Source organism: Mus caroli, unplaced genomic scaffold, assembly GCF_978045245.1.
Source record: "Mus caroli unplaced genomic scaffold, Mus_caroli_1 scaffold_2, whole genome shotgun sequence".
Classification (NCBI taxonomy): domain Eukaryota; kingdom Metazoa; phylum Chordata; class Mammalia; order Rodentia; family Muridae; genus Mus; species Mus caroli.
In genome coordinates this window covers 73724448-73738598 of record NW_028227257.1, presented here as the reverse complement: position 1 = coordinate 73738598, position 14151 = coordinate 73724448, and the positions used below count along the sequence as shown (strand labels likewise).

Genomic DNA, 14151 nt, shown 5'->3' with positions numbered 1-14151 from the left:
GGGCTGCGGACCATGACTGCTTCTGACTGCTACTTCCACTTCTGTAAAATCTTGCCTGTCTGCCCCACCCATGGTTTTAGAGTAATGTAATCTGGACCCAATACCAAGGCCTTTCAAGAGCAAGCCTGGTGCTCACCCAGCAGTAACTAACATCTCTCCCCCTCTCCCTGGTATATTCCACAGACTCTGGCAACATTACCAACCAGGAAAGTAGATGGCTCACCTGGCAAGAGCCTGGTGAACTGAGCTGGACCCACAGGATCCATGGAAGGGTGGGAGAAGAGAAGAGGACCCAGGTGTCCCCTGACCTCCATCCCATGGCACTCACTCCCAAAATGTATTCATTTAGTTTCTAAAAACTAGATTGTTTTGCATCACTATGACAATTCCTAATACAACCACTTTACACAACTAGAGGGTTGTTTGGCTCCCAGGTTTGTAAGGTGTTGGGTCTGTGATGTTTATTTTCAGACACCAGCAGATGTCAGCAGAAACTAAGGTGTCTATGAATTTCCAGTAAGCAGCATAAGCTTTTCCCAGAGTGGCCACAAGTCAAATGCAAGGCTTTACAGAAAGCTTTACAGTCCGGGTACGCACACACCCTTGATCTGCAGTGCAACTTTTAATTAACTCCTTGGAGGTGAGATGGGTGTGATCATAGATTAGGATATGGATTTATGAATAAAACCTTTTCAAAGACTCAAATGTTCTTGTTAACCATCCAACAAAAATCTACAGCAAATAACAGAAAGCATTCTTTTCAGTGGCAAGATGGCTCAGAGGCTAAGGTGCTTGCTGCTCAAGTGAGGATGGGTTTGGGTTCCCAGCACCCGCAACCGCAGAGCTGAGGGGAGGCCTGGTGACCCTGGGCAAGCTGGCTAGCTCCAACAGTCCAATCAGCAAGCTCCAGGGCCAGCGAGTCACACAACCTCAGCAAATAGTGACAAGCAATTGAGGACACAAGCAAATCAACCTTGGGCCTCCACATCTACACATATGATGTACACTGCACACGTGTCCACACAGGCAACCATGCACACATGCACATACACTTAAAAGTAATAAATAAGCTTGTATTATTTCTAAAATACTGTCCTTATTAGTTTATTCAAGATCACACACTTAAAAATAATAGACAGTAAGTCTGCATTGTTATTTCTAAAATAGTCTTTATTAGTGTACTTAAGATCTCCCTCTCTCTCTCTCACATACATACTTAAAAATTAAACAGTAAGCCTGCATTGTTTATTTCTAAAATACAGTCTTTATTAGTTTACTCAAGATCAGATATATTTTTGTCTATAAACTGTTCGGTATGTTTGGTCTCCGAATACATACAAAGAACACACAGCAACTGTTGAGACCCTTCCCCTTGGAAAACGTTATTCTCTTTACAAAAAGAACAGATATGTCTGAAGGAATGATTAATATAGCCATTTTTATATAAAGTCTTTTCCCCACTAGAAATATACTCCCATTGTAAGTAAAAATAAATGACCCAAACTGTAAATTTAGCAGCATGATAACACATGCATGTCGCCCAGCACGAAAAGGCTGTGGTGCGAAGCCTGCAGAGGTCCAGGGCCAGCCTGGGCTACAGTGCAAGGCCTCACAGCAAGGAAACAGAATGACAGAAAACACATTAAAGTTTTCTCTCAAGAGTCCAAGCAATGTGCAGCCCGAACTCACACATAGGAACAAAAAGAGACAATAAAAAATGACTAAAACCCAAGGATTCTAAGGATTCAGATAAAACTAGAGTTTAGCCCTGCAAAACATTTCCTTAAATTAGAAAAAGAAAATAATTCTACCTTTTAATTTAAAAATATAGTTAAAAACTGTTTTGATACCAATTAGCTGATATTCAGATCTAGCAAATGCTCATTAGGTTTCTGACACTTGGGTCAAAGAAAAACCCTAAATGAAAGCACATTTAATTTCAAGTTAGAAATGACATTTTATCAAAGAAAAGCAAGCAAGTGTAGAATAACCTACTAAACAAAATGCTATTTTACTGGAAAATTCCAACTGGCTATCACGCTTCCAAGTACTTTAAGCTGCTAAAGACTCGGAACAACAGCACCTTGGAGGCTACGAGAGCCTGCCAAAGGCTTTATAGTAAGAAGTGCTGGGATTGCTTCCATTCTGACTTCTCAGCAGCCTTCATCAGTACCCAGAAGCCCTGTTTCTATCCCACATGCCCCAGCTTCTTCAACTTTTCACCACTCTCTTGAGGGACATTTTTAGAAGTCTATCTATCACATTATCCAGTTTTTACAGCCAGAAATACTGCTGTGAAGGTTTGAATAAGGGTCCCATAGGCTCATCATACACTTGAATGCTTGTTTACTAGCGGGTGGTACGATCTGGTAAGAGTTAGAAGGGGGGGGGGCTTCAAAAGCCATGCCAGGCTCTCTTGCCTGTGGGTAAGGACATAAAGATCTCAGATACTGACACATCTTTCTGCAGGCCACTATTCTCCCCGCCATGATGGTAATGGGCTAAGCCTTTGCAACTGTAAGCAAGCCCTCAATGCTTCCTTTATAAGCATTGCCTTGGTTATGGTGTCTCTTCACAGCAATACAACAGTGACTGAGACAAATGTGTAGCTATTTATGAACTATATTAAATGTAAAAAAAAAAAAAAAGAAATGAATTTTTCTTTAGGAACAAATTTTCACCAAGAATGCATAGATTAAGAACTAAAAAGCTGATGGTGTAATGAACGTTTGTGTTCATCTCTAGTTGGAAGAACTGTATTTTAGCACTTAAGTATCTAATTTAACTTCAAAATATTCACCTATTGTGTTGCATGGAGATCAATTTACTGTGTCACAGGCCCTGCTTCTAGCTAAGGGCTGGGCCTATTGCACAGCACTGTGAGGCCATGCACAAAAAAAAAAAAAAAAAAAAAAGCTAACAAGGGAAAAGATAATTGTTGTATGACCTTTCGATACCTATCAAAACATTAAAAACTTGTAGCTACAAATAGACAAGAAAATTAAAGTTTATGTATTGAGAATTGGAGTTTTATTGTCTTGCCTAAAAGTAGTCTGAAGAGCATTTGTTTCGTTAGTAACATTTAACAGGTAGGTACCTTTCTGACCACTCCAATGTTGTGAAGTTATCTATTTACAATACACAGTCTTTAATGTTACGTTTTTTACCATAACTTTGTCTAGGACCGTCTTCTTGCTCGTCCCAGCTGCTTCTCTTGGCAATGTGGGTTAAGTTTCCATCATCAGGTTCCTCTGATGCACATCTGTCTCCAGAACAGCAATGGTAGCCAACACTCCCATGGCCAGCGGCAATGTCTACAATTCCATTCACGACTGATCCAAACTTCACTTCCAGAAATATCACTGTTCATTTCTTTTCCTCGTTTTCGTCTTTGCTGGTCAATATTTGGGTGATCATTTTTGTAAAATATCATATGGGTGACAGGGAGATAACAGACCATATGCTTTTCTGTAAGTGAATTAAATAACAGGTGTACAGAGAGCAACCACTGAGAGAACGGAAAAGAAACGAATGATGGGCACAGACCATGAAGCACAGCTGCTAAGCACATCCTTTCTTCTGCACTGGGAAGTTAGAACTCCATGCAGCTCACAATATACTGAGGTCAACTCAGATCTACATGAGGCTGCTAGGAGACAGGGAGGACTCTACTATATCATCATCACTGAAATTTGTTCATATGGGAACCCCCAAAATTGCAAAATACCTATACTTGTTAGACTGGCCCAGACAGGCTTAGAGCCGACTCTGGAGAAACAACCCATCTAAATTTACATCAAATAAAGAATTGTAAAGCACCCCGAATGCAACCAAATTCATACTAAAGTGCTTCAGACTTATTTATCAACAGTTAGGCTAAACTTGCATCTAAAAGCGACAGAATTGGAGAAAGAGAGAGAGAGAGAGAGAGAGAGAGAGAGAGAGAGAAAGAGAGAGAGAGAGAGAGAGAGAGTTAGTTTTAGAGACCCCATAGTTTGATGCTATCAATTACCCAGCATGTTTATTATGGATTATCTCTCCTCCTTCAATCTCTATCTGCTCATACAGCCACTTTCGGTCGCAGCGGCACTCAGCCCCACATTTGGTAGAGCCACAAGTGGGGCAGGCGTAGAAGCATCCCAAGCAGTCCTCGTCCAGGCAGTCGCAGAGGTCCATGCCACTGAAAATCAGCAGGCCCTGGCTGTCATACACCTTACTCTTTGCTGGAATAATTTGTCTGTAAAATAAAACAATGAGCTGCACTTCATACAGATTATATTTGAATATTTAGTTGAAAATAAGATAATGAAGAAAATGGAGGTAAAATATTTCTATGTAGAGATGGAGTCTACTAAATTGGCTTAATGTGTACTCTTCAGGAGAGTTCTAGACGGAAAGTGACCTAAGTGATGAAAATGAAAATGACGCTGATGTATGCAGAGGCTAAGATGCTCAGTGCACAAGTGTGGAAACTGAGGAATTCCTGGGCCCAAGGCCAGAGGCAAAACCAGACTTCAGTTTTCCTCTGATCTACACTCACAACATAAGTACCCACCCACATACATACACATTAAGATGTGCACACAAATACTACTTATAACTAAAAAGAATTCAATAAGGAAATGTCCCCCCAACTGGCTTTACACAAACCATCACAGGAATGAGTAGTTGGCAGTGACTTGGTTTTTTGGTTACCAAATGACACTGCTGTGACCATAGGGCACATCCTCCTCTAGAGGCGTCACACTCTAAAATCAATGTTTCTTGTTTCTTCTTTTTTGAAAAAAAGGATTTCTTCCTTCCTTCCTTCCTTCCTTCCTTCCTTCCTTCCTTAATTATATGCAGTGTTCTGCCTGCACATCTGCCTGCATGTCAGAAGAGGGCATCAGATCCCACAGATGTGGCATCACAACAGATGGTTGTGAGCCACCAGGTGGTTGCTGGGAATTGAACTCAGGACCTCTGGAAGAGCAATCAGTGCTCTCAACCTCTGAGCCATCTTTCCAGCCCTATTTCTTTTCTTAATGACATCTGGTAAATCTGGTCTGAAAATATTTTAAATCACTCAATGGAAAACTTCACAGATGGAATAAAGGTAAAAATGTCGATTCCAGTAAGAAAACAGTCCAATCTGTTATAATAAATTTGTCACGATCTTTTAGACATACTCAGTGTTAGGATATCTATTTTAAATGACTTAGCTCCTGCTCCTTCTGTTGACTGTGCTAGAACTGTGTGTCTACTTCGGACCTGTGCAAAAATCGAAAGCACTCTTGAGGTCTCATAAATGCAATGGCCTTGCTGTCAGCCAGGCACAGAAAGCAGACACATCAAGAAGAGAACATCAGTAAACATCTTAGAGACTGGCGAGTTCTAAGATGTTTCTTCAATTATTTTAGCTCTTACTCTCATTACCTTGTTCACTTCATGCTACCTCTTCAGAAGGAAGTTTCTAGAGCTCCAACGGCCGCTTTACTTCCCTAGGAGTAACAGCAATGGCTTTCAGGTTTAACTAATCAGAATACAATTTAAAATGATTGGTCAGAAAACTGAAAATTAAGAAAAAAAACCACAAGGATAATGCGGCCGTGCAGCAGGAACGTAACAAATAACGGAGAGCGCAGAGCTGGCTGCCCACCTGTCGGAAGCAGCGCTTGCGGTTTTGGTGAGCTTTCTTTTCTCCCTCTTACCACCTTCTGGAGCAAATTCAGTTTGCTTCCCTGGGTTGGTAAACTGTAGTGACCTCAGAGCTTTAGCAGTCCTTCCCTGAATAAAAGTAAGAAAACTATAAATTAAAATCTTGGGGTCAAACAATAGGACTTTACTTAGCATTAGCTCAGGGTAACCCCCCAGTCTGGAATGCAGTTTGGAACACACACAGAAAGGAAGGTGGGAAAAGCCACTCTTCTAGTCTATATTCAAACTTTTGTATTAGTTTTGCTACTTTAGTCTCTTAGACAGGAGGTGCAGGAGCCTGGCACACTGAGGACAGCAATAGCTGCCACCTCAGGAGAGAAGGCAGCAGAAAGTGTCACATAAGCCAACAGCTCAGAACTGAGGTTCCAAATAACAAATCTCTGTCCCTCAGGACTTCTAACTTGAAGTGCAGTAGCTTCACGTACTGAAATGTACTGTGTCTGTATGTCTATATATACACATGTATATATACATTACATGCATATACATGTATGTGTATACACACACACACACACTGCATGTATATACACATACATACAGTGTCTGTGTGTGTGTATGCTCTGGTAAATCAAAAGTCTGGTGCTAAGATTTTAAATCTGTTATTTTGGGGAGGTAAAAATAAGTGGTCTTCACAATGTTTTCATACACCCAAAGCAAAGATTAGGTGGTAAAGAAGTCAGTCATGTAAGAACAATGGAGAGATGAGGTGAAGACATCCAAGTTTAGAACCATCGAGTATCTATGACGAACTTCACATAATGCTGGGTCCTGGAGATACGCCTGAGAGGAACACAATACACACAACTTAACATTTTAATTTGGCTTAGTAATACAACAAAAAGCAGAAAACTGAGAAACTATGCCAGCAGCAAGAATGATAGAATGCTTAAAGAGAGAAACTCGAAGAAGTGCTCCTTGTGGGTAACGAAATCTTCACAGACCTCAACTTTTCTGATATAAATGACTGTGTACAGGCATGAGACCCAGAAAAAGGCATAAAATAGTTCACCCTTTACAATGTAAAAACTATATGTTCTTTGAGCACAGGGAGCCCTAAATTTAACCTTAACTATATTCAGAACTTAAGAGACAGAAACATAAGAAAAGTCACAAACATTTGGTGTGTACCCTCCTCCCCCTGCCATTTCCCCATGGTGACTTCCCTGGCCTTGGTTGGTCCTTGGGGCCAGTGAACTCGCCCACCTGAGAGCAATTTCCCAGTAAACCCGCTTGGAGGCCAGGTCTACTTTGGTTATGTAAAATAACCCTAGGGTCTCAAACCAAACATCTTCAAAGGAGAAAATCTGAAATTACATTGACTGACTACTGGGCACCATGCCTCAGACCAAAACCTGAAATTACATTGACTGACTACTGGGCACCATGCCTCAGACCTGGCCCAGTCCAGGGAGGCTGACGGAGGACCACTGTCATGAGAGCCAGGCTTGTCTTGACTACATGCAGAGTTCTCAGCAGGTCTGCCTCAGAGTAAGCCCCCACCTCAAAACCAAAACCAAAATCCACGATTACCCACTTCTATGATTCTCTTTCTTAAAGCTGTGCTTTAGTTCTAGACAAAGGCACACACCCTCCCTGGTGTATAGTCTCCAGTAGGCCAATACTCACCTAGTTACTTCAGTAACAGCAAAGGACCTAAGTTCCTTAAGTTGGTCTTTGCCAGTGTTCTAAAGGCCATTCCTAAACTCTCCTTCCTAAGGTTTAAGAACAGATTCCAATGCAGCATTGAAATTGAAATCTTGGGCACATTATGTTCTTTTGTTCTAAGCCCTTGTTTACTGCTCATGCTGGACCTTGAGTGTATGGAAACATTTTAAAGCATCACTATTTCACCTCAACATTAAATGTTATATGCTAATGAATGTGACAGAAATATGATAAATATGATTTCTTATATTTACTCCATATATCTAAAGTCCCACACTGTAGAAAGCACAATGGCCTCTATACATACATCTGACTCGGGTTTCCGTCTCTGGCGGTCATCTGAATCAACATCCACACTTCCATTGATGATCTGGGTACATTTGGGGCAAAGCTTCCAACCAGGTACGAGCTGTCTTCCAAACTTGGCGCTCAGAAAAGTGGCATCATCTAAGTCAATGACATGCAGGTTCTTTTTGGCTAGCTTCTTGTGTATGTTAAATGGGTCACAACACGACTTCTGCAACTCTTCAAATCTGTCAATATAAATTTTTACGTGATGGAGACAAATTGTATTATTCCCAGAAAGTGTCATTCCAGTTCTAAGCTGAAGTAAAAGCATGTCATTTGATGACAATTCTTTCAATGTCTTGAAACCTGTGTGCCGAGTATAGAAGGTTTTATGGCAGTCGTGTGTGGTACGAAGCTGGACTCCAACGGAACACGGATCCATCGTCCTTGAATCTATCAATTTTCCCCTCTTTTATTTTGTCTAGAAATCTCTTTGGTAGGTCAACCTGAAGAAAAGATTAAAGACAGATTTGTACTGAAAATTCTGATTTGGAAAACTGTCAAAAGTTAGTAAAATGCAGCTTCTTTAGAAAACAAACAAATACAGCAAACACGGAGAAGTAGGAAATACCAAAAGTAAGAATGTATTTAATCATGAAATGGGAGAAAAAGTCTTGTCAGGTCAGCTCTACACCAGAATCCTTGAGATCACAGCTACAACATTAAGATCACATTACATGGCAGAGAAGTAGAAGAAACAAGAAGTATTCACATGAGAAATATTAGAGATTCAACAGAAAAACTGCTTAGAATCTGTAGGGGATTTAACAAGGATGCTGGAAACTAAAACACTGTATGCTTTACATAATATACAAATGTTACAAAAAATACAAAAGACCTTTATGGAATTCTACAAATTCAGTACTATTTCACTCAAAAGACAAATGGAAAGCCCCCTATGCCATCCTGCTTGAGTGTGGAAGCTGACTCCAGATAGAGTACAAGTTCAAAAACGGTGAAAGAAGGGCTGATTTACTAGAAAGATAAGTAAAGACACTATGGTACTGCTGTAGTACAGACAAACAGACTGGGGTTTGCTGTGTGATGAGGTTCTGTGTTACTGTGGTAAATAGATGGCATTACACAAAGTGAAAGGATTACTGGCTAACATGAAAAAAGAAAAATGAAATTTCTTCTGCATGAACAAACACCAACACAGATGAACAATCACACATAAAAAGCCTAAGCAAACCTTTATGAGGTTGCCATACCACAACCATCTTCTACCTCCAGACATAGGGAATCATCTCACAGTCATCCTGGCCTGGTAACTATAGCAACTAACTGATACATTGAGATTAGAATGGCAAAGGAACTGTAATCACTTCACAGGAAGTGAAGTGGCAGGATAACTGCAGGAAGGACTCGAGGATGTAACCTCTAGGAGGCTGCCATTCATGAGGGCATTACCCATATTCCTGTAAATAATCCCAACGTTTAAGACCATAAGCCAAACAAACTCCCTAGCTCACCAGTGGTTACACTGGTGGGATCGTTATTTAGCTTTGTGGCTGGTGCCCCAGTTGTGGTAAACAGATGTTTGTTTAACTTCTGGTAAACAGGGAAAGTTTGTGCATGGAACTGTGGGGCCTGCTGTGCGAGTACTATGAGGGCCTGCAAAATCTGTTAACAAGCAGGGGATACACTGTAGTCCTTGAGACTCCAGCGTGTGCAGCCTGGGACTGCCAGCAATGCATGACTGCAGCTACATGACCCTGAGGGCAGCTGCATGGCCCCTGCTATGTATTATAAGACACCGAACTCGGTGGGCAATCTGGATCAAAGAGAGAAAGAAGAAAGAAAAAGAGGTGGAGGTGTTGGTAGCCGTTTCTTACAGGGACCCCAAAAGTTGGAACCCAAGGAAAGAATCTAATAGGGTAGTGAAGGAGAAAGCAAGGTGGAAATGATCCTCAATACAGGAGAAAGAAAATTCACAATTCGGCATGCAGGTGGCCTGGAGCAGGAAACTGAGACTACTCTGCCCTGAACTCCCTGTATCAGACAGAAAGTCCTGGGTTCAATTCCCAGCACCAAATGACGCAATACTCCTACCGTCTCAGCATCTGGGAGGCTGACTGATTAGAAACTCAAGGTTGGGCCAGGTGTGGTGGCGCACGCCTTTAATCCCAGCACTCGGGAGGCAGAGGCAGGAGGATTTCTGATTTCGAGGCCAGCCTGGTCTACAAAGTGAGTTCCAGGACAGCCAGGGCTATACAGAGAAACCCTGTCTCGAAAAAACAAAAAACAAAAAACAAAAAACAAAAAAAAAAAAAAGAAACTCAAGGTCACTCCCAGCTCCCTCCCTGAGGCCAGCCTGGGCTAGAAACTGTCTCCAAAGAGGGGGAAAGGTGATCTTAGAACTCAGGAAGTCTATGTTTAGAAATCCAAGTCCCTAAAGTACTATAATTTTTGATGGGTCAATTGTAGAAAAGTAAACTATCCGTCTATTCACTGCATTTAAAACGAATGAACAAACGAACCAACAAACCGCAAAAGCAAATCATGCATAGGTGCTTTACATACACGGTTGTCTGCGTCCTACATGGCTGCCAGGACTAGAAAGTGGAGCATCAGATGCTATGGAACCGGAGTTCCAGTTGTTAGCTGCTATGTAGGTGCTGGGATTCAACCCAGGTCTTTGGGAAAAGCAGCCAGGGCTTGTAACTGCTGATCCATCTCTTCAGTCCCAGTCACTGCATTTTTTTTTTTAAGTAAGGATCTCTTTGGAGTCATGGTTAAAGGAGAATTGTCAACAGTTGTTGCCAGATACAGGATTATTAGCTAAACCTGCAACTTTGTGCTTTTATCAGTTATGTCCTACATATTGCTAAGAGGTTAACCCCGTCTGTCTGAAATTCATATCTAAGTGCACAGTCAGGTATCTTTCTTTTTATCTGCTAAATTTGGCGCCTCCATTTTCAGAGCCTTTTAGGAAGCAGAGCCTTCTTTGGTTCTAGCTCTTCTTATTTGAGCTAAAATAGATTTCCTGAAGAACAACTTACAGGAACTGCTCAGTTTAAATTTCCTACGTGAGGGATGGAGTTTCTTTCCTAGACAAGACTGTTGGCAACAGACAGGGTGGCTCAGTCAGTACAGTGCTTGCCATTGCCACACAAGTGTAAGGACCCAGGCATTGAACCTGCAAATGCAAAAAAGCCAAGTGCTCTGATGCCCATCTGTAATCCCAGTGTTGGTAAAACGGAGGCAGGAGGGTCCCTGGGGCTTGTTGGCCAGTGAGACGTTCTTAATGACAAATATTAACACCAAAGGCACTATACTTTAATGTCTGAATGGATCAGTGGGTCTGCAGGTCCTTCTTGGATGTGTGACATTGTCTATGCATCTATTTTGTTTTCCAAACAGCAAAAATACCTCTGACAAGGATTTAACTAAATGACCTACTCCAGGTTGTTTTTTTTTTTTTTTTTCCTGAGATAGGATTTCTCTCCTGGAACTCACTTTTTAAACCAGGCTGGCCTTGAACTCAGAAATCTGCCTCTGCCTCCCGAGTGTTGGGATTAAAGGCGTGCACCACCATGCCTGGCTACAAAATATTTCTTAATCCAATTTTAAGTTCCATTGTCTTTAGGCCCATCAAGTTTGGCCAATCACAGGTCAACTCAGTAAAACCTCCTCAGAGTATGGTGGCTCGGGGGTCACATATTCTCCAGCCACCATGGGATCCAGTCATCTGTATACCCCAGTTGTTCGTATCAATTCTTCAAGCATCACTAATTCCTCCTTCACCTCGGAGGTTTCCATCAACCTATGTAAAAGAGTAAACTTCAAGTCTTTCTGCTTTACAGAAACACCATACTCTGCTACTTGTTACTCCGTTACATGCAAAGCTCCAAGGGCAAGACACTACCTGATCGCCTGAACAGTCATGGTTTCTCTAATTAGCGAATTCTGACACTCTACTCTTTACAAAGTTTTTGAATAAACACAAGGTCAGAAATTCCTAGAGTCCCAAATGGCAGGCTCTCCTTGAAATCGATGTGATCAGATCCCACTTCTCTGCAATGATCCCCACCAGAACCCCGTGTGGGATTCACTCATTAATGCCCCTACTCTCTGCCACACCAATGCCTCAACTCATCAGACAGATCCAACCTACTATGAATACGGCACTAGGGTAGAAAAAAAATTAAAACAAAACGAAACAAATGAAACCCTCAACCCATCAAAGTGCTTAACTAAAAATCACACGGCTAGAACTGCGAAGATTGTGAATTTTAAAGACGGTCTGGAGAGATGGTTCCAGAAGACCCGAGTTAATTCCCAGCACCCACGCGGTGGCTCATTCTATCCTGTAACTCCAGTTTCAAGGGAATCCGACGCCCTGTTCTGATCTGTCGGGGCTCCAGCCACGCACTGCTGGCACATACATACTGGCAAAACTTCCATACATACAAATAACGTAATAAAAACAAAATGTTTTTAAAGTTGGACTTGGGAAGCAGAGGCAGGCATATCTCTGTGGGTTCTAGGTTAGCCTTGTCCACATAGAGAATTCCAGGTCAGCCACGACTACACAGAGGAACTGTCTCAAAAAACAAAACAAACCAACAAAACTTAAAAAAAACCCAGGCCTGGTTACTCATTTCTGTAATCTGAGCTATTCAGGAGGGGCTTGATGAGTTGGAGGGTAGCCTAGGACGTTTGGCACGAGTGAGTCCTCACAAAGAAGCTGGGGAGGAAGCTCTGCAGCGGCGAGGCCCTGGGTTCAAATAAAACCCTGCAACCTGATGCAGTGGCGGACCTACTGTGTGCAGGGTAGAGCCCGGTGCCAGGCTGCTACAAGCCCCTTCCGCCGTACAGGCCTCCCCTCCCAACACTCCTCCCGGTCCGCCGCGGCCTCCCACATTCAAGTGCCATCGGCAGAGTCCACTCACAGCCCTACGGCCCGGCCCGGCCCGGTCCACCTGAGCTGCCACGGATCTCCGCTGGGCTCCGGAAGCACCGTCTCTGCACAGGCCAAGCTCGGCTTTCCGCACCACCGCGGGCCCCGCGCAGAAACCGAGAGGGCGGCGAGGGCGGCTAGAGAGACCGCTTGTACCATAGAGAGGAACCAGGAGGAGCCTAGAGCGGAAGCCAGCCCGGAGGCCTCGGGAGGAGGAAGGGCTGGGTGCGGGAACAAGGGGGATGACTCAATTCAACGCAAGAGTTGCTTCAGTTGCTCGCCCGCCCTGAGGAACTTGTATCCTCTCCTGAGGTTGGGGAATTGGGGGGCTCTTGGAGGCCCTTAGCAAGCACAGGTTTCCTTTACTTCGTTTGCAAATCTGTTCTGTGCAGGACACCAAACAAACGCATCTAGATAGCCCTCATCCTGGAGGAGAGTTAAATGCAACTCAAGGAATGGACCCTTTATTTAAAGTCTCACATTTTATTTTTTGGTTCATTCCAACTAAATATATTCTAAAACGCTCTCTTTATTATATATTGTAAAAAAAAATGTCTAGATCTTTGAGTAAAAGGTAGACCACAGGAAATTAACCTTTACATTTTGGGGGTGGAGAGAAGAGTGTAATCGTTGTTGTTTTGAGGTACGTGAGTTTTTGTTTTAATTTTGGGACAAGGTTTCAGCCAGGTAGTTGAGGCTGGACCCTAGAACTCTATAGGTAGTCCATGCAGCTATGAATATAACATTTTCTTGGTTTTGAGAATTTGAAACATGGTGTGTTTGGATCAACTCCACCTCCAGTGATGTCATCTAGGAGTGCAGGATTGGGTTCGGTTCTCTTTGTCAGCTTTAAAAGGAGGACAGCATTACCTGAAATTTTTGGGTGTCTCTGAGGAGTCAACATATGATAACCTAGGAATTTGGGTCCCTTCCTGGGGATCTTAGTTTTATTTATAAAAGAATAAACTAAAACAGAACAACTCAAGGACAACTCATTAGAATTTTAAAAAGAAAAACCCAGAGCAGGCAATTCGTTAATCTCGAAGTTGTCCCGAAGAGGAAGATGGAGAGTATAAATATGACTGGCCTCCGCAGCAGACAGCCTTGGGGTGAGAGGTGGAGCTTCCGCAAAGAGGAGGAAGTCTAATGCTAAATTAGAGAGCTATGGCCAGCACTTGAAGAAGAAAGATGGAACAATAAATAGTTACACAGTTTTTTTGTCACGCCTCAGAAAGCAGGTCAGACTCATTGAGGTCAGCCAAACCTAACCAAGGCTCTGCTCTTAGGACTGAACGAGACATTGAAAGGCATCTGGGAAGGGAAAACTTGCTCTTAAGCTGAACCTGCCTTCCTAGTAGACGTCTCCCAGCCAGACCCTGTCCTGCCCCATTGGATTAGACCTTAAGGGAAGAGACTAGGGCATGCCTACAGCTAGACACAGATTCCACTCCCTTCTATCTTCTCCCACCTAAAGACAGGTATATTGGGTTTTGTTTTCGTTTGTTTTTTGTTTTGTTTTTTAAAAACCCAGAGTTCAC

General features: G+C 42.6%; 1 protein-coding gene across 4 annotated transcripts; it reads right to left on the bottom strand.

Moving 5' to 3' along the window:
• Positions 1–1166: 1166 nt before the first annotated feature.
• On the bottom strand, positions 1167–12760 carry Arl14ep (ARF like GTPase 14 effector protein). Of its 4 annotated transcripts, none has more exons than XM_021155659.3 (5): positions 12636–12760; positions 7670–8156; positions 5639–5766; positions 4013–4237; positions 1167–3468 (listed from the first exon to the last, which is right to left on the bottom strand). In XM_021155659.3, exons 2-5 carry the CDS (start codon positions 8090–8092, stop codon positions 3414–3416), a joined length of 831 nt encoding a protein of 276 aa, XP_021011318.1. In that variant the 5' UTR covers positions 8093–8156; positions 12636–12760; the 3' UTR covers positions 1167–3413. The 4 variants fall into 4 exon arrangements, with proteins under 4 accessions (XP_021011318.1, XP_021011317.1, XP_085690718.1 ...); XM_021155658.3 differs by having other exon boundaries at positions 12606–12754; XM_085834592.1 differs by lacking the exon at positions 12636–12760 and adding an exon at positions 11170–11192.
• Between the last annotated feature and the right edge of the window lie 1391 nt (positions 12761–14151).